The 22,539-nt window shown below is 34.8% G+C and overlaps 1 protein-coding gene across 4 annotated transcripts in view; it reads left to right on the top strand.

Moving 5' to 3' along the window:
• The window catches only part of VPS13A (vacuolar protein sorting 13 homolog A), a 223,361-nt gene that overhangs the window by 60,879 nt on the left and 139,943 nt on the right, over nt 1–22,539 (top strand). For all 4 annotated transcript variants that reach the window (XM_059411819.1, XM_059411818.1, XM_059411820.1 and 1 more), the window contains exons 21-23: nt 1,713–1,845; nt 4,697–4,814; nt 15,921–16,059. In XM_059411819.1, coding sequence (XP_059267802.1) covers nt 1,713–1,845; nt 4,697–4,814; nt 15,921–16,059 — 390 coding nt within the window. The remainder of the gene's footprint in view (nt 1–1,712; nt 1,846–4,696; nt 4,815–15,920; nt 16,060–22,539) is intronic.

Below are 22,539 nucleotides of genomic sequence, written 5' to 3'. Positions count from 1 at the left end.
CCCTGTTTAAAATGTATTTTGTTTTCTAGACAGCTTGGTTTGCTATTGTGATTATTAGCTTTATGGTAGATTTTAGGATTGATAAGTCTCTTTCCTTCTAGTAAATAATGTGAAGTTTCATTAGTTTTCCTATATTTCTGATACCAAAATGGTCATTTTGAATTCTGTAGGTTAGGGTTGAAACTAGGAATTATATTTATAGAATTTGAGAGTAATGTTTGAAGAGATTATTTCCTTTTCAATGTAAATTTACTATTTGACTAATGAAAATACATCAAATGGGAGGGTATTCGGGAAAAAATCAAATCTTTGTCCTTCTGAAGTTTTTGTGTATATAACTGTATATATTGACATTTTACTTATTTATTTATTGGACATTTAAAAATTTCTATTAAATAATCCTAGCTTGAGAAACAGTCTAATTCCATTTACCTAAGTCATTTCCTTTTCCATCCAATTATGTACACTTTTTCTTCCTCAGTTTTAAGTAGAGAATAATTTTTTTCTGTGTGTCTAGATCTGCACTGTTCTATACTCACTGGCTCTATATGTAGTTGTTTACACTGATTAAATTTAAATAACATAAAAAATTAGTTCTTTAGTCACATTAGCCACATACAAGAATTTAATGGTCTTAAGTGCCTGGGGCTGTTATTTCAGCTCGGATAAAGAACAATACCATCCTCATAAAAAGTTCTGTGGGACCGCACTGCTCTAGATCATTAAATGTATATTAAATAGCTATAAGATTTAAAGACCCAAGAAAGATAGGGAATATTAGAAAGCTTTTCTAGCTATCTAAAAAATATGAGCCTTTCCTTGATACTGACATTATCCTTTATTCTTTGTTTTTATTCTTCAGTTGGTAATTACATAGAAGCTTGCTGGATTTATGTTTATAATAAAATTTATACAGTTATTTACATTTGACTTTGGTTATAGAATTGTTTCAAGGGCAATGTGGTATGGTAGCAGGAGCATAAAGTCATGAATAAGGTATCTATCTAGTTTTGTGACATTAGGTAATTTGTTTAATCTTCTATCTAAAATTCATTACCCTTTAGAGATAATCAGTTTTGACAGTCTACTGCACATAAAATAGAGGTGAAAATGTTAAGGCGTGTGCACACACATACACACACACGAATGAATAAGATCTTTATATACTGTGGAGTGATTGATCTCCAGGATGTTTAAGTGAAAAAAGTAGTTATGTATAGTACGCCAAAGAGCAGATGGTACAAATACAACTTGCATGAGGTTGTCTAAATGGCAGAGTTGGGACTACAGTTCAGCTACCCTAATACTTAATTCTGGATTCTTCTTCTTAGAAAACTATCTAAATATCTGTCATTGTGACATAGAAACATTTTGTAGGCTGTTTTTGTCTTTTAATTTTGTTTTTTAATAAAAAGACTTCTTACCAGATATAAAAAAGTTTCAAATGTATTGTTCTCCAGGGCTGGCTTGGTTTTCCTCTTTTAATTACATAATTGAGAAATATAACTTAATATGTAAAAATTCACTTTGTCCCTGGTCTTCTCGTTATACATGTCATGGACAAAGACATTTCTGTTAGCCTTACATTTCAGCTTGTGAGTCTGTCTTACCTTCTATTAAATTTTTGTGTTACAGTCTTAAAGATACAAAATTTATATTTTTATTTTGAATTTTAATTTTGCATCATCTAAACTGTTAAAATTAACTTGAAGGTGACAAGTAAAAGTCGTTCGGAATTGCCGGATATGAAACCAGGTGGGGCCAGTCTTGAAGAGATCATGCAGAGAGCTTATGATTCCTTTGATGTTCAGCTTACAAGCATACAGCTGCTTTACAGCACAGTTGGTAAGTATATAATGCATTACTTATTGATTTTTTTTTTCCTGAGATGATTAGGTTTTTAGACCATTTCTCTGAAGACCTTCATCCCAAATATGTTAACTTTTATATTTTTGGGATGCCTGGATGGCCCAGTTGGTTAAGTGTCTGCTTTTGGCCCAGATCATGATCTCAGTGTCCATGGATCTCAAGGTCCATGATCTCTTAAGTCCTGTGTTGGGCTCCTTGCTCGGTAGGGAGGCTGCTTCTTGCTCGCCCCCTCCTCCCCATTCTCTCTCTCACTCACTCTCTCTCAAATGAATAAGTAAAATCTTTTTTTTTTTAAATGAGAGGCACCTGGGTGGCTCGGTGGGTTGAGCCTCTGCCTTTGGCTTGGGTCATGATCTCAGGGTCCTGGGATCGAGGCCCGCATCAGGCTCTCTGCTCAGCAGGGAACCTGCTTCCCCCTCTCCCTCTGCCTCTCTGCCTACTTGTGGTCTCTCTGTCAAATAAATAAATAAAATCTTTTTTTTTTTTTAAAGACTTTATTTATTTATTTGACAGAGAGAAATCACAAGTAGATGGAGAGGCAGGCAGAGAGAGAGAGAGAGGGAAGCAGGCTACCTGCCGAGCAGAGAGCCCGATGCGGGACTCGATCCCAGGACCCTGAGATCATGACCTGAGCCGAAAGCAGCGGCTTAACCCACTGAGCCACCCAGGCGCCCCAATAAATAAAATCTTTAAAAAAAAAAAATGAAACTTGTATACTTTTGAGTAGGAAGTAATAGTACACCGTGTCTAAGAGCAGTATCTCAGGTATTTGATTTTACTGCTCGAGAGCCATTGTCAGTGTCTGGAGACACTTTTGACTGTCACAGGTGAGAAGTAGGGGCATTACTAGTATCTAGTGAGTGGAATTCAGGGATGCAACTAAATGCTACATTGTAGAGGAAAGCCACTCCATGATGCTTATTTGGCTCAAGTATCAATAGTGCTGCGATTGAGAAATCCTTTGGACAAGGTTGCTTGGAGATACTGGCACATATTTAAAATATTTGTTTTATATAGGACAATCACAAGAGGCTGCTCAAAGCCAGAGGCATTCTAGCCTGGGGCCTATGACACTCCAGGCCATAAACAGCCACACAAAGACAGAGGAGGATGTTAGGAGGATTGAGGAGGGTATCATAGGCATATCTTTACCCTGTTCACTTTTGATGGAGTCTTTGCTGTTGATCTAGTTTTTAGATGAAGTCAGCAGAGCCAGAAATTGTCAAGAGCCACTAAAAGTAGATAGTGAGAGAGACGCAAGACTGGTTGATCCCTTTTTCTACTATGTCATCCTGTTTCTGAATCCCTGGAGTGTTAATAAACATTTAGATAATTCAACAGTTGGATTGATGGATGTTTTAGAGATATGTATGTATATGCTCAAATTTTAATTATCTGAGCGAACTAATAAAAAGAGAAACAATGAGAACCCAAAGTAATGGTTATTAAAAGTATTAAATTGTATATTCCTGGAACATTTTTATGTTCAGTTTGGGATAATAAACTTGATTTCCATTTTTAGCATATTCTGATTGGTGTAGAAAAAGCCCAGAAGTGTAGTGGGTGGCAAATATAAAGTATTTATAGAAAACCCATTATGTTTTTTTCCAAGGAGTAAATAACAGTATTGTGGCATGTTTGGTACATTTTGGTCATTAATTTTTAAAGTCCATGAAGTGTACTTAATATTTAAGATGTTGGGATGCTTTGTGAAGAAAAATTTAAAGTATTCCATTATTGCTGAAAATTACTGGAATTATTTAGAATTGTTTTTGTGAGTGTTAACTGTTCTTAAATAATTATATCTTTTTTAGAGTAATGTATTTTTGGCATTGGGGTTACTTTAGGTAATTGTCATAAACTATCTTGATAAATACTGAAACCCTTCTAAATATTTTTTTATCTGTAAATTGAGAATAGAAGGAAATATTTCACTAATCCTGATACCATTAGAATTTATAAAATTGTAATAGTTCATTTTACTTTTTCTTACCAGAATAATTAGATTCAAAGTGTAATGTATATGAAGATACATTGTACCACACAAATTTCACGTTAGCAGAGCTGGATATAAACTTCAACTTATATAGCCTTTTGGCCATAAGCAAATTAAAAATTCCTCTTCCCAGTTTTCTAAAATGAGATGATTAGACATCATTGTGAGAATTAAATGAAAATTTAAACATTGCCTGGAGCAGTGCCTATTAGAAATCTTGAATAAATGGTAGCTTTCATTAATACAGAAGAACTGTACTTTTCTCTACCTTCCTTTTTCTTTATTGCCTTAGAGCCATTTTGGGGGGGTGCGTTATGTATCTGTTGGGTGTAGTGACTAAATGGATGCACAGTAGATTTGGTTAAACTATGTTGTTGGGTTTTTAATAAGCCTTTTCCTGTTGAAACAGTCTTTGAAGCAGTGAAAGGGAAACGAATTTACGTGCTCATTTTGTGTATCTGAGAAGGTAGCATTAAGATTGTGTAGATGGGGGTGCCTGGGTGGTTCATTGGATTAAAGCCTCTGCCTACAGCTCAGGTCATGATTTCAAGGTCCTGGGATTGAACCCCATGTCGGGCTCTCTGCCCAATGGGGACCCTGCTTCCTCCTCTCTCTCTGCCTGCACTCTGCCTACTTGTGATCTCTGTCTGTCAAATAAATAAATAAATAAATAAACTTAAAAAAAAAAAAAAAAGATTGTGTAGATGTAGGAAAATTTTTCTATACCATGAAGTATATGACTACAAAGTATTAGTAGTGATTTTAGGTTTAATGTGTTTTTCAGATTACATGTGTGCTAATAAGTAAACATGTACTGTTTTCCATAATTAGGTGATAATTGGAGAGAAGCACGAAAACTCAGTGTATCTACACAGCATGTTTTGGTACCTATGCACTTCAATGTGGAGCTCTCGAAGGCCATGGTTTTCATGGATATAAGGATGCCCAAGTATGTATAGTCTCTTTCATGTGATTGTAGATTTTCTAAGGGAATACCATATCTCATTGATTTTTTGAGGGGGGGTAAAATATATGTAACATAAACTTTATTTTTAAGTATACAATTCGGTGACATTAAGTACTTTCACATCCATCTTCATAACTTCGTCATCTTCTCAGACTGAAACTGTACTCATTAAATAATAATGCCCCACTTTTCTAGCCCATGGCGGTTGTGATTGATTGTTCTCTCTCTATAAATCAGGCTCCTTTGGGTACCTTTCATAAATGGAACCATGCAATGTTTGTTCTTCTGTGTCTGAGTTATTGTACATAACATAATGCCTTCAAGGTTTATCCATGTCATAGCATATATCAGAATTTCATTTGTTTTTGAGGCTGAAAAATATTTCATTGCATATATCTGGATCAAATGGACATTTGGATTATTCCAATGAAATTTGGCTGTTGTAATAGTGCTGCCGTGAAGATCGATCTACAAATAACTGTTCGAGTCCTTGCTTTAAATTTTTTTGTTTATATATCTAGAGGTGGAATTGCTGAATCCTACAATAATTTTATTTTTAATTTTTTGAGGAACTGTCCTAGTGTTTTCCATAGCAGCTGTACCATTATATTCCCACCAGCAGTGCACAAGGGTTCTAGTTTTTCCACCTCTTTACCATCTTTTATTTTCTTATTTTTAAAAGCAATCCTCCCCAATACATATGAAGTAGTATCTAATTAGAGTTTTCAGTTGTATTTTCCCAATGATTACTGATTAGGTAATTTTCAGGTACTTATTGGCAATTTACATATTTCTTCAGAGAAATATCTTTTCAAGTCCTTTGCCCATCTTTAATTTTTTTTTTTTTTTAAGTTGCAGGAGACTTCTGTTCTGTTTTTAAATATATTCTGCATGTTAACTCCGTATCAGATAAATGATTTGCAAATATTTCCTCTGATTTTGTGGATTGCCTTATTTATCACTCTTTTGATCGAGTTCTCTGATGCATAGAAATTTTAAATATTAGGTTCAATTTATGTTTTCTGTGCTTTTGGTGTTATAGCCAAGAAATTATTTTCAAATTCAATGTCCTAAAACTTCTGTATCCTTTTTACAAAGAGTTTTATAGTTTGAACTTTCATGTTCAGATCTTTGATAGATTTAGTGTTATTGTTTGCATATGGTATAAGGTATGGCCTCAGCTTTATTCTTGTGTATGTGGATATCTGGTTTGCCCAGCACCATTTATTGAAAAGACTTTTCTTTTTCTTTTCTCCATTGGATAGTCTTGATACTGTTATGAAAATCATTTGACCATGCTTGTGATGGTTTTTTCTGGGTTTTCTGTTCTATTTCCTTGGTCTCTATTTCTGTCTATATACCAGAGCCACACAGTTTTGATGACTAGAGCTTTGTATTAAGTTTTGGAATCAGGCGTATGAATTATCCAACTTTGCTTTCTAGATTGTTTTGGCTATTTGGCATCCTCTGAGATTCCATAGGAATTACAGGGTGGATTTTCTGTTTTTATAAAAGATACTTTGATTTTGATATATATTGCATTGAATCTGTAAATGCTTTGAGTAGTGACATCTTAATATTAAGTCTTCCAATCCACGAACATGAGCTATCTTTCCATTTCTTTGTGTCTTCTATGATTGCTTTCAGCAGCATTTTGATAGTTTGCAATGTATGTCTTCTACTTCTGTGATTAAGTTTATTTTTGATACCATTGTAAATAGAATTGTTTTCTTAATATCCTTTTGGACTGTTTATTGTTACTGTATAGGAATGGATTCTTCTGAGTTGGTTTTAATATTCTGTAACTTTTGCTGAATTCATTTATTATTTCTTTGTGTGTGTCTGTGTGTGGAATTGTAAGGGTTTTCTACATACAAGATTACTTTATCTTTGAACAAAGGCAGTTTTACTACTTTCTTTACAATTTGGATGCCTTTAACTTTTTTTGCCTAATTAGTTTCACTAGAATTTCCAGTGCTATGTTGAATAGAAGTGATTTAAGCAGTCATCCTTTATCCTGAGCATAGAGGAAGAGGTTCTGGTCTTTCATCATGGAGTATGTTAGCTGTGGGGTTTTTATTTTATTTATTTATTTATTAAAAGATTTTATTTATTTTTATTGGACAGAGAGAGACCACAAGTAGGCAGAGAGGCTGGCAGAGAGAGAGGGGAAAGCAGGCTCCCTGATGCTCCCCCCTGAGATCATGACCTGGGCTGAAGGCAGAGGCTTAACCCAGGTGCCCTGCTGTGGGTTTTTTAATATATGACCTTTATTATGTTGATGTAGTTAGCTTCTGTTGCTAATTTGTTGGGTGTTGCTAATTTGTTGGGTGTTTCTATCATGGAAATGTGTTGAATTTTTTCAAATACTTTTCAGCAGAGGAAATGATTGTGTGTTTCTTTTCTTTCATTATATTAATGTTGTGTATTACAGTGATCTGTCTTCCCATGTTGAACCATCCTTGCATTCTAGGAATAAATTACAGGTCATGGTGTATAATCCTTTTAAGGAACTGTTGAGTTTTGTTTGCTAGAATTTTGTTGAGGATTTTTGGGTCAGTGGTCATAAGGAATATTGGTCTATAGTTTTCTTGAAGTGTCTTTGTCTGGCTTTGGTATCAGAGTAATCATGGCCTTAAAATGAGTTAGGAAGTGTTCCTTTCTCTCCCATTGTTTTAAAGAATTTGAGAAGAATTTATATTCTTTTAAAATGTTTGCTAGAATTCACTAAGTGAAAGCCTTTAATCATGGGCATTTCATTATTGGGAGATTTTGGATTACTGATTCAATCTCCACACTAGTTATAGGTCTCTCCAGGTTTTCCATTTTTTCACAGTTTAGAGTTTTGGTAGGTTTACATTTCTAAAAAATTGTCTACTTCATCTTGATTATCCAGTTTGGTGTAAAATTGTTCATAGCTATCTTATAGTCATTCTTATTTCAGTAGAATTAGTAGTAATGCCCCTGCTTTCATTTCTGATTTTAGTTGTCTTTTCTCTTTTATTTCTCAGTCTACCTAAAAGTTTAACTCTGTTCATCTTTTTGAAGAATCACTTACCAGTTTTGTTGAACTTCTCTGTTATTTTTCAGTTGTCTGTTTTGGTTCTCTTTGCTCTTTATTTCCTTACTTCTGCTGGCTGTTGGTTTAGCTTGCTCTTTTTCTACTTTTCTTAAGGTGTAAAGTTAGTTTGTCGATTTGAGAGCTTTTTTTAATGTAAGTGTTTACAGCCATACATTTCTCTCAGTATGGCTTTTTGGTATATTCTATAACTCTTATTATTCTGTGTCTTCATTTTTACTTGTCTCAAGACATTTTCTCATTTTCCTGTACTTGCTTCTTTGACTTATTGTTTAATATGTGTATTGTTTAATTTCCACATGTGAATTTTACATTTTCCTTCTTTTTATTTCTGGTTTCATTCCATTGTGATCAGAAAAGATGCTTTCAATGATTTCAGACCTCTAAAAAATTTGACACTTGTTTGTGGCCTTCTTTATGGTTTGTCCTGGAGAATGTTCTGTGTGTATTTAAGAAAAATGTGTATTCTATTTTTGGTCCATTTTTGTCAATAGCATTGTTCTCATCCTCTTTTTGGGCTTCTGTTTGTTACATCAGATACTGAAATGGGGTTTTGAAGTCTCCTGACCGTAGGTCCGTTTCTTTCCTTAGTTTTGTCAGTGTTTGATTTGTATATTTTTGATCTGATGGTTGGTGCATCTATGTTTTAATTTATATCTTAATGGCAAAATTACCTTTTTATCGTTGTGTAATGTCCTTTGTCTCTAGTAGCAGATTTTGACTTATAATCTTTTCTGATTGCTTTTATTAAAGCTATTCCTTTTTTCTTATATTTATTATTTGCATGAGATGTTTTTTTCTGTTCTTTAACTTTCAAACTATTTGTGCCCTTAGATCTAAACTGAGTCTCTGGCAGACAGCCTGTAGTTGGATCTCATTTTTTTCAACCACTCTGTCATTTTGTATCTTGTATTTGAAAACTTAAACCATTTACATTTAAAGTAAATATTGATTGAAAGACTTCCTCGAGCTCAAGGCTTTGTGAGTGAAGTATAGGGAGAAGGATAGAGGTAAGCAGTAAATAGCCTGGCCTTTTCCCATATGCTGTGGATGTGGCTGCTATTACTTAACTGCTCTTGTCTGGTGAAAGAGAGCTACACCTTTCTTTGTTGTTTTTCAGAGTATAGTGACTATGTCCACTAGCAAACATAGTGTAATGTACTAAATCTTATTCTCCTAGACTGTCTTCTTTTAGGAAATCAGGCTGCCTTAAGACTGAGAGTCTTAAGACTGAGAGTCTTAAGGCAGAGGAATGTCAGGAATTCGGCCTGAGAAAGAGAGTAGGAAAGAAAGCCATTCTGCACATTCCACTGTTTTTTCATAATACAGCACAAGGTGTAGTTTGATTTTTAGATATGCGGCTTGGGCTCTTTAGTTCTTACCCAGATGTCCCACTGCTGTTTTACTGTTGCGTAATACTGCTTGTAAAGTTTATCAATATGTGGTGAAAAACAAGATGGATATGATTTCCTATTGTAAACATGAGTATGAATTGATTCCTTTTAAGCTCATTTCTATGTATGCTGGAATCTAGAAAGTTAGGGAGTACCATAAAAAAGAAGTTGATATTATTCTGAGGGACCTTGCTTTGGATTGCTCTACTTACTAGGATATAATTAGGAAGAATTTATGTCCTGTAATGCAGGGAATATGTATAGTATAGAAACAACTGAAATAACTGATTAAAATACTTATATCTAGATAGATAGAGGAAGATCATGAGAGATCATACAATGTAACAGTTGCAAATTTTTTTCTGTAAAGGACCAGATAGTGAACATTTTAGGTTTAAATTTCATATTGTTAGTCATAACTATTCAATTCTACTGTTTTAGGATGAATGCAGTCATAAACAATACATAATGAACAGGTATGGGTGTGTTCCAATAATACTTATCAAAATAAGTAACAGATTGAATTAGCCAGTGACCATATTTTGCCCGTTTCTAGTCCAGTGCATTATATAGTGAGACATCACCAATAAAATGGCAAAGATACCGGGAAAGCCATTTGAGCTAGTATTCTAATGATACTAAAATTGCTGTAGGTTAGGATCAGAGAAGTATAGCTAAAATAATAAAAGGCAGAAACTAAATGATTTAGAAAGATCAAATCTGAGAAGCATTTGATTTCAGTTTAGTGAGCTGGAGCAATATAAGGTGAATACGGTATTATAGAAATCTCTGGAATTGTAAAGGTATCAGGCAGCATCCTTTGAAATTTGAGCTTAAAACTTTCAAGGCAAATAAAAGGAAGTCCTCTGCTATTTGGTATGTAATATTTTGGTGCCCTCGTTTTCAGGTTGTACATTATATAGGTATGTTTAAAAAAAAATGGAGAAGAAGTTTAGATACATTGAGACAGATTCATAGTATGTACCTAAGTTAAACTAGGATAGATGGAACTAATTACATGTATATAGTCTATTGGTGGTAAAAGAAAGCTTGTAATTTTCTTAAGAAATGCAGATGTATTTTTATTTTTTTATTTATTTTTTTTTTAAAGGTTTTTTATTTATTTATTTGACAGAGAGAGAGACAGAGATCACAAGCAGGCAGAAAGGCAGGCAGAGGCAGAGAGAGAAGCAGGGTCCCCGCTGAGCAAGGAGCCTGATGCGGGGCTTGATCCTAGGACCCTGATCATGACCTGAGCTGAAGGCAGCGGCTTAACCCACTGAGCCACCCAGGCGCCCCAAAAAATGCAGATGTATTTTTAGACTCATAACCTTAGTCATGTGTCTGAGTTGAAAAAGTTTCAGGAAAAATACAGGGATTAAAAACAGTGAGTAAAAATGTACTCTTTGATAACAGCTTTTTTCTAAACTTTTATTTTTTTAAAAGACTATGCAGAGGGACACTGGGTGGCTCAGTCATTTAAGCATCTGCTTTCTGCCCAGGACCCTGGGATCAAGCTCCCATGTTGGGCTCTCTGCTCAGTGGGGAGCCTGCTTTCTCTCCCTCTGCCTGCCATTCATTCCCCCTGCTTGTGTTCACACACACACTCTCTCTCTCTCTCAAATAAATAAAATCTTACCAAAAAAAAAAAAAAAAAAAGGACTATTTAGAACAGCTTTAGGGTCACAAGAAAGAAATTGAAGTATAGTTGACATGTAAGGTTGCATTAGTTTCAGGTGGACATAGTGGTTTGACACCTTGCTAGTGCTGTGCTCATTGTAAGCATAGCCACCTTTGTCGCCATACAAGGCTACTACAGTATCATTCGACTGTATTCCCTGTGCTGTACCTTTTTATTCCCATGACTTACTCATTCCATAACCAGAAGCCTGTACCTCCCGCTGCCTTTACTAGTTTGCCCAACCCCCTTCCTCCTACCACTGGTAACCATCACTTCATTCTCTGTGTGTCTCTTTTTATTTTTGTTTTTTAGATTCCATGTAGAAATGAAATCATACGGTATTTATTTCAGTTAGCATTGTACCTTCTAGGGTTTCCATGTCACAAATGGCAAAACAGCATTATTATTATTTTTTTGTAATGGTGGAGTAATGTTCCATTGTATATATGTACCACAACTTCTTTAGCCATTTATCTACTAATGGACACTTGGGTTGCTTCTGCTGGCTACTATAAATAATACTACAAACATAAGTGTGCATGTATTTTTTCAAATTACTGTTCTCATTTTCTTTGGGTTGATAACCACTAGTAGAATTCCTGGGTCACAGAGTGTTTGTTTTTAATTTTTTGAGGAACCTCCATACTGTTTTCCACAAGGGCTGCCCAAATTTACCTTCTTGCCAATGGTGCATGAGGATTCCTCTTTCTCTCCATTCTGAGCAGTTGTTATTTGTCTTTGATTCTAGTCATTCTGACAGGTGTCAGGTGATACCTCATTGTGGTTTTGACTTGCATTTCCCATATGATGAGTGATGTTGAGCATGTCTTCATGTGTCTGTTAATCATCTCTATGTTTCCACTGAAAAAGTGTCTATTCAGGTCCTCTGCCCATTATTTAATGGGATTGTTTGGTTTTTTTGGTGTCAGGTTGTAGAAATTCTTTATATATTTTGGATATTAAACCCTTTATCGGTTATATCATTTGCAAGTATCTTCTCTCATTCAGTGGGCTACATTTTTGTTTTGTTGATGGTTTTCTTTGCTGTGCAAAAGCTTTTTATTTTGATGTAGTCTTGTTTCATGTGCCTGGGGGGAGATACTTAGAAAAGTGTCGCTAAGGCTGATGTACAAGAGATTACTGTCTGTTTTGTTTTAGGATTTTTATGGTTTTGGGTCTCAAGGAGTTGAAACTTAGATCCACACAAAACCTGCGTGCATATATATTTTTTCTCTTTTTTCATTGATTCTTTTAAAAATCAATATCTTTTTAAAATTATTTTTTAATTTTTTTAATTAAAAAAATTTATTTTTCATTTATTTATTTTCAGCATAACAGTATCATTTTTTCACCACACCCAGTGCTCCATGCAATCCGTGCCATCTATAATACCCCCAACCTGGTACCCCGACCTCCCACCCCCCCGCCACTTCAAACCCCTCAGATTATTTTTCAGAGTCCATAGTCTCTCATGATTCACCTCCCCTTCCAATTTACCCCTGCATGCATATATTTATAGAAGTTTTATCCATACTTTTATATAAAGCTTATACACATAAATTTTATTTTTCAGTTTTATAGCCCAGGCTTGTAAGCAACTAAGATGTCAGTTAATAGGTGATAGATAAACTGTAGCATATCAAACAGTGAATATAATTCACTAAGAAGAAATAAGCTGTCAGGTCATGAAAAGATGTAGAGAAACATTAAATGCATATTACCAAGTGAAAGAAACCAATCTGAAAAGGCTGCATATTCTATGGTTTCCACTAGGTGACTTCTGGAAAAGGCAAAACTATGGATACAGTTAAAAGATCAGGGCTTGCCAGGACTTGAAGGTGGTAGGTAGGGGAGGGATGAATAATTGAAGCACAAGGGATTTTTAGGGCAATGAAAATACATGATATATTCTAAATGATATAATGATTAATACATGTCATTATGCACTTCGACCAAACCCAGAGAACGTAGAGCATCCAACAGTGAGCAGTGATGTACATTGTGGACTTTGGCGATTATGATGTGTCAGTGTAGCTTCATCAGTTTCAACAAATGTACCATTCTGGTTGGGAATATTTTTTTTTTTTTAAAGATTTTATTTATTTATCTGACAGAGTTCACAAGCAGGCAGAGAGGCAGGCAGAGAGAGAGGGGGAAGCAGGCTCCCTGCTGAACAGAGAACCCTATGCGGGGCTCAATCCCAGGACCCTGGGATCATGACCTGTGCCAAAAGCAGAGGCTTTAACCCACTGAGCCACCCAGGCGCCCCTGGTTGGGAATATTTTTAATGAAGGAGGCAATGCATGGGTAGATGCAAGGGGTATATTTAAAAATCTATATATCTGTATCTCCTTTCAATTTTCTGTGATCCTTGTTTGTAGATGACATGAAACTATACAGAGAAAACCTTAAAGACTCCACCAAATTATTCATTTGAATAAATGAATAAATTATTCATTAGAATAAACGAATTCAGTAAACTTGCAGATAAATAATATACAGGAATCAGTTATGTTTTGATACACTAATAATGAAGTGCAGAAAGAGAAATTAAGAAAAAAGTCCCATTAACCATTTTACCAAAAAGAATAAAATACTTAAGAATAAACATAACCAAGGTAGGGAAGGACCTGTACTCTAAAAACTATAATCATTGATGAAAGAAATTGAAGACACCAACAGGTGGAAAGCTATCCATGCTCATTGTTTGGAAGAATTGATATCATTGTTTATACAACTCAAAGTAATCTACCAATTCAGTACAATTCCTATCAAAATATCTATGGCATTGTTCACTGAACTAGAACAGATAATCCTAAAATCTGTGTTGAACCACAAAAGACCCTGAATAGCCAAAGCAGACTTGAAAAAGAAGAATAAGGCTGGAGCTATCACTATTCAGATTTCAAGATATATTTGAAAGCTATACTAATCAAAACAATATGATATTGGCACAAAGATAGACACATTGATCAGTGGAACAGAATTGAGTCCTCATAGAAAAACCCATACGTCTATGGTCAATTTTAACAAAGGAGGCAAGAATATACAATGAGGAGAAGACTGTCTCTTCAAAGAATGGTGTTGAGAAAACTGGACAGCTGCATGCCAAAGAATGAAATTGTACCACTTTCCTACTGCATAGACAGAAATGAGGTAAAAATGAATTAAAGACCAAAGTATGAGACCTAAAATCATTAAAGCTCTAAAAGAAAACATACAGTAGTAATCTCTTGAACATCAGTCTTAGCAACATTTTTCTAGATTAGTCTTAAAGTTTTTGAAGAGAATATCTTTGCAAAGACCAGTAGACTGTATTTATGGAAATCTACTCCTGGGCTTTCTCTTCTGACCATTGATCTATTTATCTATTCTATTGTCAATACCAGTGTCTTGCTTACGGTGGCTTTCCTAGTGAGTCTTGAGGTCAGGGAGGGTCAATCCTCCATCCGTTTTCTTCTTCAATATTATGTTGGCTTTCTGGATCTTTTACCTCTTCATTTAAATTTCATAGTCATTTTGTCAATATCCATTAAGTAGTTGGCTGGGATTTTGACTTTCATTACATTGAATCCATGGATCAGTTCTTTTAGGAAGAACTAACATCTGAAGAATATTGAATTTTAATACAAATAAATATGGAGTCGCTCTTCATTTATATTTATTTCTTCTTTGATTTCATCCTTCAGAGTTTTAGAGTTTCCTCTGTATAGATCTTGTAGATATTTTGTTAGATTTAATGGTGTTAATATAAATGGTATTACTTTTAATTTTTAAATTCTACTTGCCCATTGTTTGTATATAAGAAAGCAGTAGACTATTGGATAAAGGGTTTATTAGTTCTTGGGGCTGCCTTCTTTTTTTTTTTTTTTTTTTTTCTTTTTAGATATTCTGTATAGATGATCATGTTATCTGTGAACAGACTCTGTATACTTTTTATTTCCCTTTCTTGTCCTAATGCATTGACAGGGACTTGCAATATAGTGTTGAAAAGGAGTGATCCAAGAGACCTCTGTGCTTTGTACGTAATCTTAGTGGAAAACTGAGTTTCTTGCCATTAAATACAGTAGCTGTAGGTTTTTTGATGATACTCTATCAAGTTGAGGAAGCTTACCCTTATTGTAGTTCTTGCAGAGTTTTTTTTTTTTTAATCATGATAGGTGTTTGGATTTTGCCATATTTTATATGATCATGTAATTTTTCTTAAGTCTTAAAATTTCTTAATCTGACTTTTAAACAGGATTTAGATATATTATCTCTTAGAGAAGTTATTTGAACTTCCTAAGCATTAGTTTCCTGTTAGGAACCATGTATGCAACTGATTTTCTGCTGTTAAAAAAACAGCAGAAATCAGTTGTCTACCTTATAGGTTGTGAGGACTTAAGATAATGCATATCAATGCTTTCCTTAATGCCTATCATATAATAAACAATAATTATTAATTGTCAGCTGTCTTTGGCAAATAGAAAAGGGATAATAAATGTAATAATGTTAGAAAATAAATCTCTGGGGCACCTGGGTGTCTCAGTCAATTAAGTGTCTGCCTTCAGCTCAGGTCATAATCCCAGGGTCCTGGGATCAAGTCCTGAGTTAGGATCCCTGCTCAATAGGGAGTCAGCTTCTCCCTCTGCCCCATCCCCTGCTTGTGCTTGTGCATGCTCTTTCTCTCTCTCTTTCAAAAATAAATAAATAAAACCTCAAAAAATTTTTTTCTGAAAAATAATGAGGTTAGTTCACCTAATGAGATGTGTCAGTAAGGCCAAATAGGAATTTGAGTGGAGATTGTGGAATGTTTTATGGAGTATGTGGATAATTTTTAGAGTTTAAAATTGCATTTTATTTTTGGGTATATTAAGGGGAACAATTGTGTTTTTAACTAGTATACATAAATCAGAATGGAGTTTGCTTTATAATAATTCCTTTTTTTGAAACAGATTCAAGATTTTTGGAAAGTTACCACTGATTTCTTTACGAATCTCAGATAAAAAACTGCAAGGAATTCTGGAATTGATTGAAAGCATTCCGAAACCCACACCTGCAACTGAAACATATGCCCCTGCCAAACCATTTCAGGTAATGTTTTTACAAAATTGATAAAAATGCAAATTAAGGAAACTGGACAACTTTACCCACAAATTTTGGGTAAAATAATTTAATTCATTTTCAAGAAAGCTTTAAAAATTAGATTTTAGCAGCAACTGGGTGGCTCAATCAGTTAAGCATCCAACTTGATCTCAGCTCAGGTCTTGATCGCAGGGTTGTGAGTTCAAGCCCCGTAATGGGCTCCATGCTGGAAATGGAGCCTGCTTTAAAAAAAAAGTTGGGGCACCTGGGTGTCTCAGTTGGTTGAGTGTCCAATGCTTGATTTCAGCTCAGGTCATGATTTCAGATTGTGAGATTTGAGCCCTGCATCGGGCTCTGCACTGGGCATGGAGCCTGTTTAATTAAGATTCTCTCTCTCCCTCTCGCCGCTGCCTCCCCCACTCCATGTTACTCTCCACCTCTAAGAAAAAAAAAATTTTTTTTTGACATTGTAAAAGAGAAAATGATGAAAGAATAAAAGGTCAAATCTTAAAGAAAATTATGTCATAAGTCTGCCTTTCTTCACTGGTCTGGCTTGTAGTCACTCTCCTCAGTGGTAACACTGTTAACTGCTGCTTCTCTGGTTTCCCACAATGTCTATGGCATACACTATGGCATGCTCACTTATGTGCGTGTACATATGTACTCTTATGTTCTTCAAATTTACATAAATTCCATCATTATACTTATCTGAACCTGTTTTTTCATCATTATCGTATTTTATATACATTAGAGTTATCTTCGTATTAGCATGTACAGATCTGCCTTTTACTTTAGAGCAATATAGTATGGAATTGTGCAAGTGTGATGACATCCCCTTTTGATGGACATTGACGTTGTTATGAGAGCTCACAGTTCTGCTTTCAGCTTCCTCGTACATATATTTGGGTATATTTTTATCCATTGGATAAATTCGTACATGTGGAATTGCTCAGTGAATTTTAGGTTTTCATGAACTTTGCCAAACTTTCTTTTGTAAAGTGAGTACCCATTTGTAGTCCCACCAGCAGTAAATGAGTGTTTGTTTCTCTGTTCTTTATTAGTATTAACAATTTAATATTTATTCTATTAAATGAAAAGATGTTATATTCTGGCTTTGATTTGCATTTACAAGTAACATAGGACTTATGTTCATGAGTTTATTGGGTGTTTGACTTTCTGTTTTTTAAAACTGCTGTGTTTGTCTTGTGTTGTGTTGTGGTTTTCCAGTTAAAGAAATTGTTGCTGTTTGTCCTTTACTAACATTTTTTCTTTGTTTTTCCTTGGATTCATTTATTTTTGGCATTCGCAAGTGTTTGCTTTTTACATGTTCAGACTTACTAAGGTAGGATGCGTGGGTGGCTCAGTCAGTTAAGCATTTACCTTTGGCTCAGGTCATGATCCCAGAATCCTGGGATCAAGCCTGGAGTTTGTTAGGGTCCTTGCTCAGCAGGGAGCCTGATTCTCCCTCTGCCTACCTCTTTCTCTTCCCCCCCTCCTCTCCCTCTGACAAATAAATTAAAATCTTGAAAAAAAAAGTCATTAAGGTTTTCCTTCATGATTTCTCTGTCTTATTCTATGCACCTTATTTCTTATGAAGAAAATTTCATATCCATTTGGAAATAAATGGAATAAATGGAAATAAATGGAAGATATCCATTTGGGGCAATTGGATGGATCAGTCCGTTAAGCGTCTGCCTTCAGCTCAGGTTATGATCTCAGAGTCCTGGGGTTGAGTCCCGCATTGGGCTCTTTGCTTAACAGGGAGCCTGCTTCCCCTTCTTCCTCTGCCCCTTCCCACTCTCCACACCTGTGCTCTCTCTCTCAGATAAATAAAATATTATTTAAAAATCCAGTCATGTTTTTCTCTCTTTAAACATTTTGATTTCTTTTCATGTTTAACTTTTTTATTTTGAAATAATTTCAAACTTACAGAAAAATTGTAAAAATAGTATAAAGAACTTGATCAAACCCTGTAAGAGGAAGTTGCTGACATATTATACCATAACCCTGAAAACAGTAGTGTTTTGTAGTATTTTTTCATAATCTGTTGCTGAGTTTTTTGTTAAGAGGTTCTTTGGAAGAGGAGAGGTTTTAAGTATTAATGAAATCCACTTTGTCAGTATTTTCTTCTGTGGATGAAGGTTTTTATATTTCAACTCTGGAATCTTTGCCTAACACAAGATCAAGATTTTTCCTGTGTTTTATTCTAGAAATTTTGTAGTTTTAGGTTTTATATTCAGATCCATGATCCATTTTCTGTTAAACTTTTATGTGGAACATGTGATAAGTTACTGTTTATACATTTGTATTTTTAGTCATTTCAGTTTCATTTGTTGAAAACACTTCCTTTTTCCATTAGTTGAGCATTTTGAGGGGGCTCTTTTTTACTCCAGTGATACTCCTTTGATTTTTATCTATTCCCTTGCTGATACCATAATGTCTTATTTACTACATGTCTTCATGGTAAGTATTATGTATGCATGTATGTATATATGTTGGCACGTAACCCCTTCTTCAGTGTTAACAGGAATTTTCCTGGGACTGTCTCGTGAATTTGGTTATTCCATCACTTTTATGCTATGTTGATGGCACCTCTGAGTAGTTTCTTGCATAAGGTATATTGTATTTTAAACTTTTATTTATGTTTTCTTCTTAAATACTTCTAAGTTTTAAAAAAAGTACTTGGATAAATGTTCGCTTCATTCTTAGTTATCACTGAAGGCTCAGAGGACTCTTCTCTCTCCCATCCCCTAAACTTAATCTGTATATCAAAGGCTGTCAAACCTATGGTCTACATTAGATGTTCTTTTTAAAATCTAATGCCTTTATAAAAATAGGCAGAGAATAACTATGTAATATGTCTTATACTGAATTTCTGTTAGTGTCCAGCCACACATTTGGCAAAAGATTACTGCATAAGGTCATCTGTTAATTATTTATATTCAACACTAGCCCAACTCTAGATTTTGCATATTTTTATCATTAATCCTTATCACAAGCCAGCAAGTACTAACAGTCATTATTTTGCTCAGGGAACAGACTCTTAAGTTAAATACTTTGCTAAGATCATAAAGCTTGTAGCTTTTAGCTTGCAGAGCCAAATTTTGAACTCAGATTTTTTTTCTCTCTCTTTCTTTAAACAAATCTACAGCCCTACAGCTGACATTTTTTCTGCTCTTTTCATGCTGCTTTCTGTATAAATGACATCCTAATCTGCAGGGACTTTATTTTCTCCCTTTTCCAGTTTTCTAAGAAAGTTCAGTCCAAAAGACTAGATCATTACTAAGACTTTTAATTTAACTTGAAGGGGTTTCATAGGTTAAAGAAAAGATTTTTAAACAAAGAATCACCCCTTCATGGATATCTTGTTTGGATTGTCTCAGAAATAAAATTTCAGTCACAGGTCTGAAAAATCTTAACACCTAAATAGCTCTTGAAACTAAATGCTTCTGTTTACTTCCTATAATTTTATTTTTCTTCTTAATTTTTATTTCAGCTTTATTAAGGTACAGTTGACAAATAAAACTATAAAATATTAATGTGTACATTGTGGTGGTTTAATACATGTATATGTTGCAAGAGGATTTAACTATCTAGTTAATTAACACATCCATTCTTCACATACTTGTTTTTGGTGAGAACATTCAGTTCTACTCTCTCAACAGATTCCTGTTACTCAGTACAGTGTTGTTGATTATGGTCACCATATTTTACATTAGATCCTCAGCCTTACTCACCTTGAAGCTGAAAGTTTGTACCCTTTTACTAACGGCTCCCTATTTCCTCCACTGTATAGCCCCTGGCAACCACTTCTGCACTCTTGCTAGGAGTTTGACCTTTTTGTTGTTAAATTCCACTTATAAATGATACTGTGCAGAATCTTTCTTAGTCCTGCTTATTTCACTTAGCATCATGCCCTCAAGTTCCTTTTATGTTGTCACAAATGACAGGATTTCCTTCTTTCTCATGATTGAGTGATTTACATAATGTATATAAATGTGTGTCTGTGTGTATATAATCTGTATTATATATATTATATAAATGCCATATAAATATAATATATATATTTTATACGTATTATATAAATGTCATGCTTTTATTCATTCACCTGTTTGATGGACACTTTTCCCACATCTTGGCTATTGTGAATACTGCGGTAAACATGGGCATGCAGATCTCTCTTTGATATCCTGTTTTCATTTCCTTTGGAAAAACCAGAAAAGAGATTGCTGGATTACATGGTAGTTCTAGTTTTCATTTCCTGAGGAACCTGCCCACTATTTCTTTGGTGACTGTACCAATTTATATGGCGGGATTTCCTTTCTCTCCAAATCCTCTCCAATACTGGTAACCTGTTGTCTTTTTTTTTTTTCCCTAGTTTTTTTTTTTTTTTCTTTTTAAGATTTTATTTATTCCTAAGAGGGAGAGAGAGGCAGAGGTTGAAGTAGGCTCCCTGCAGAGCAGAGAGCCTGATTGGCACTCCATCTCAGAAACTCTGGGATCATGACCTGAGCCAAAGGCAGATGCTTAACCGACTGAGCCACCCAGGTGCCCTATTTTCAGGTTTTAAAACTTTTTATTTGTAAATTTAAAATGGTGCATTGCAATAATTAAAATCATTTGAACAAAAAAAATGGCCCTGTGATTAAACCCTATAAATCCTGTTTTACGGCCTGTGAGATGTCTTGAATCACTTGGTTTTTACTCTAGATTTCACTGTTTTCCCACCCAGCATCTTCCTTCACCAACTTGCAAGTTCTATTCCTTTCCTGCCAGCCAGCTGGCAGATGGGAGTGGCAGACCCAGCCTTCCCTTGTCAGTGTAGTCTTTTAAACTTGATCCAACCTCTTTGCATGTTACAAAGTTACACAGCTAAAAGAAGTAAAATAAAGTAATGCTCATAAATGTATAGTGCATGTTGGCAGCGTGTGTCCTACTATGATGCTCATGCTTGCTTCTCCTGTTCATTTGTTTCTCCTGTTTTTCTACCTTCTTTGATACTGATGTATTGAATTTCTCAGTCTCAGCCATATCACGTTTGTCAGACATGGTTGCAGAGGAGGCAGAGTGTGGTGCACAAGCAAGTGAAATCTGGGCAGTAGCTGTGCTGGGTCTGTTGTCTTTTTGATAATGGCCATCCTAACAGATGTCGGCTGGTATCTCATCATTTTGATTTACATTTCCCTTATTAGTATCGGGCATCTTTTCATGTGTCTGTTGACCATCTGTATGTCTTCTTTGAAAAATGTCCATTTCCTCTGCCCATTTTTTAATCGAATTGTTTGCTGAGTTGAATGAATTCTTCATATGATTGAGATATTAATCCCTTATCAGATATATTATTTGCATATATTTTCTCCCATTCAGTTCATTACCTTTTCATTTGTTGATAGTTTCCCTTGCTGTGCAGAAGCTTTTTAGTTTGAGGTAGACCCACTTGTTTATTTTGCTTTTGAAATCTGATCCAACAAACTATTGCCAAGATTGCTGTTAAGGAGCTTACCTGGCTGTGTTTCCTTTAGAAACTTTATGGCTTCAGGTCTTCCATTCAAGTCTGCAATCCATTTTAAGTTGATTTTGTGGATGAGAAAGGAGTCCAGTTTTATTCTTTTGCACATGGCTGTCCACTTTCCCCAGCACCATTTATTGAAGAAACTGTCCTTTCCTTGTATATTCTTGGCTCCTTTGCCAAAAATTAATTGATTGTTAACTCATAGGTTTATTCCTGGGCTCTCATTTTAGTTCCACTGATTTACAAATCTGTTTTTTGTGTTGTTGCCATATTGTTTTGATTACCTTAGTTTTATAATAGAGCTTGAACTTAGGAAGTGTGACGCCCCCGGCTTTGTTCTTAAGATTGCTTTGGCTATTCAGGGTCATCTAGGTGTTAGGATTATTTTTTCTACATGTTAGGATTATTTTTTCTACATGTATATAATACATTACTCGACTTCTGATAGAAATTGCATTGAATCTGAAGATTGCTTTGAGTAGTGTGTACTTTTTAACAATACTGCTTTTTGTAGTCCTTAAGTGTGAAATATCTTTTCACTATTTGTGTCTTCAGTTTCTTTCATCAGTGTTTTATAGTTTTCAGGGTATAGATTTTCCTTCTCTTCGATTAAATTTATTCATAGGTATTCTTTTTGATAGAGTTAAAAATGGTAATTTTTGAAATCAGATAATGTGACATCTAAATTGTTTGCTTTTCCTAAATAGTTTCCACTAGTTCTTCCCCTTTCCCAATAACTTTTAGAATCAGCTTTTCAATTTTACAGAAAGATTTTCCTGGGATTTTGATGGTGATTTTATTGTATTACCAATTTGGGGAGAATTGACCTTTTAACAATATTGAATCTTTCAGTCCATTAACGTGATACATCTTTTCATTTATTTAGGTCTATTTCTTTTTTTTTTTTTTTTAAGATTTTATTTATTTGACAGAGATGCACAGTGGGAGAGGGAGAAGTAGGCTTCCCATAGAGCAGG

The sequence above is a fragment of the Mustela nigripes genome, chromosome 9, assembly GCF_022355385.1.
Source record: "Mustela nigripes isolate SB6536 chromosome 9, MUSNIG.SB6536, whole genome shotgun sequence".
Taxonomy (NCBI): domain Eukaryota; kingdom Metazoa; phylum Chordata; class Mammalia; order Carnivora; family Mustelidae; genus Mustela; species Mustela nigripes.
This window is presented reverse-complemented; position numbering and strand designations above follow the sequence as displayed.